General features: G+C 51.6%; 1 protein-coding gene across 7 annotated transcripts in view; it reads left to right on the top strand.

The window, feature by feature from the left end:
- The first annotated feature begins 6 nt into the window (after positions 1 to 6).
- Positions 7 to 2,222, top strand: part of POP4 (POP4 homolog, ribonuclease P/MRP subunit) — an 8,700-nt gene continuing 6,484 nt past the window's right edge. For 6 of the 7 annotated variants that reach the window (XR_896702.1, XR_002775955.1, XM_023519653.1 and 3 more), the window contains exons 1-2: positions 7 to 181; positions 1,812 to 1,864. Coding sequence is in view for 5 of the 7 variants with exons in the window: in XM_023519653.1 (XP_023375421.1) it covers positions 175 to 181; positions 1,812 to 1,864 (60 nt within the window). In the remaining 2 variants the exon portion in view is untranslated. Of the gene's footprint in view, positions 182 to 529; positions 757 to 1,811; positions 1,865 to 2,222 lie in introns of all 7 variants that reach the window. The other variant, XM_023519651.1, reaches the window with a different exon arrangement.

Genomic DNA, 2,222 nt, shown 5'->3' with positions numbered 1-2,222 from the left:
CGTGTCAGCCTGTGGCCTCAGCTTGCCGCGCGAGCTCGGGAACCGGGAACTTCTCCACCAGCCTTGACGAGAGAGGCCCTGGTGGGCGACGGCTGCTGAAGAAAGTAGGGCGAGGTAAAGGGCGAGCGGCGCCCGAAGGGGACGTCATCAGAGCGCGCCGGAAGCGGACCGAGGATGAAGAGTAAGCGGGTGGAGGGCCACGAAATTGGAGGGGGGTGAGATGTAAAAGATCGGGGACTTGGAGCTAGGTGAAAAGGGTCGCTGCGGAGTCCTGCTGGAACTGCCGTGGGGATTGCCCCGCCCTGCATCAGTGCAACAGGCCCGGAGGCCCGGCGGCCCGGCCAGCCTGGCCCAGTCCCCGAGCTACCGGTTGATGTCAGAGCTGGAGGCCGGCTCTCTGGGGGCTGCTCAGTGGTGTGTGGCGCTAGAGGAGGGCCCAGGGTCTTGGCGCGCGACTTGGCCGCGACCTCCCTGGGTGACCGTGGTCAAGGTTCTGCCCTTCCCTGCGACCTGGTTTCCCTTTCTGTAGAGTACTGATAATGGTGCCTGTGAACGACCCTTGTGTGGTGTAAAGCTCTGGGAGGTTGCTGGACGATGAAATCGCTAACCCAAGGCTTTGGGAATTGAGCGGAGATGTGCCGAGGAGGAGGAGCAAGCATCCAAGACGGTTACAGGCAGCCGAGTGCAGACACCGTTAAAATGGGGCTTCGGGGCAGATTTTTTAGTTCTGCCTTTGTCGGTCCCCGCCTATGTCAGGTTAATGATAACTACATTAAAGGCTTGCTCAGAAAGCGTAATGAGGTCAAACGTGTAGCTTTTAACCAGGTATTAGACGGGTATTGTTACAGAAAAGACTCCCAGGTCTGATGGTAGGCACCTGTGACAGGTGAAGCAAAGTCATTCCTGGGATTCCAGGCCCTATAAGTTGCTGTCCACAAACAGGTTTTAATCCCTAGCTTACTTTTGAAGGAGAACTAGATTCCGTATGTAAAACTTGTAACCACTTGGTTTGCTGTATCAAGTAAATGCACAGGGAGCTGGGATGAAATTTATAGAGTGTAGTGTGAACCAAATTTTCTAGTCTTCTAGCCCTTAAACCAGGCCATTGTCTCATTCTTCTGTTCACACCCATATTCTGTCTCTAGTGCCATGGTTTTCTTCTTTAGACAAATTCAGTAAGAAACAGGAGTGTGGAAGATTTTAGAGGTTGAAACCTCATGGATCATTGTATATTTTGAGCTCAAGGAAAGATCTACGGTATTTTATCAGTTTAGGACACCAGTCGTATGGTACATTCCAATTTCATAGATATTAAAATGTGAAAAGTCTTTTTAAATATCTTAACAAAATTTGGTATTTCCACCATCTGCAGCCTGGAAAGCTCTACCACATGACTTTTACATGAGTTACTTTATTGGACTAATCGAGGAACTGCTCAGGCTGTTAACCTGTGATATTTTAAGCAGTGCGGCTCCCAGTGTGGTCTGCTGGCCTGCAGTAACGTCTGAGAACTTGGTAGGGAAGCAGGATAGGAGAGTGTGGCCCAAGAATCTACATTTTCATGAGACTCCCCAGAGATTCTTATACACACTGACGTTTGAGAAGCGCTGTTTTAAAGCACACCCTTGACATTTCTACAGTGGACGTGGCCGGAGGGTTGGGTAAGGGGCATCCAAGAAAGCTCTGAACTTGTGCTTCGTACCACTCCCACCTTCTCCTGTCTCTGAATAAGCATAGTTATTTTCATAGTTTAAAAGTCTCGGGTCTTACAGTCATACCCAACAGGAATCATTTTGTTTTTTAATTCCCAGGTGCGATCTACCACGCCTTGTCTCAGAAAGAGGCAAAAGAGTTAGATGTTCAGGTAAGGCGCTTGGCAGGAAGTCTGGGGCAACAAAGGTGATCACAAAGATGGTTTGGGGGCTTCCCAGACTTTAGTGCTGCTCTAGGTGTCCTTTCTCAGCTCCTACTCCTGTCTCCGGTAGATGGGTTAGGCTCGGTCAGGGTCTGCTCTTCCGATGGCCTGTCTGCCTGTGCTGGCCCCCATTCCCGTCATGCCGAAGTCAGGCTTGCTTGACTGGGACTCCCCGACCTAGTGTCAGGTCCCACTGTGCCCGCAGCGCCCAGCCATGCCCGCCTGACACTGCCCTGGTGAGCACTACCGTTTGACCGCTGTAGGCACCTTGTCGCTGTGCCCCCTTCACCCTCAAAGAGGGCAGGCA

Source organism: Pteropus vampyrus, unplaced genomic scaffold, assembly GCF_000151845.1.
Source record: "Pteropus vampyrus isolate Shadow unplaced genomic scaffold, Pvam_2.0 Scaffold228, whole genome shotgun sequence".
NCBI lineage: Eukaryota > Metazoa > Chordata > Mammalia > Chiroptera > Pteropodidae > Pteropus > Pteropus vampyrus.
This window is presented reverse-complemented; position numbering and strand designations above follow the sequence as displayed.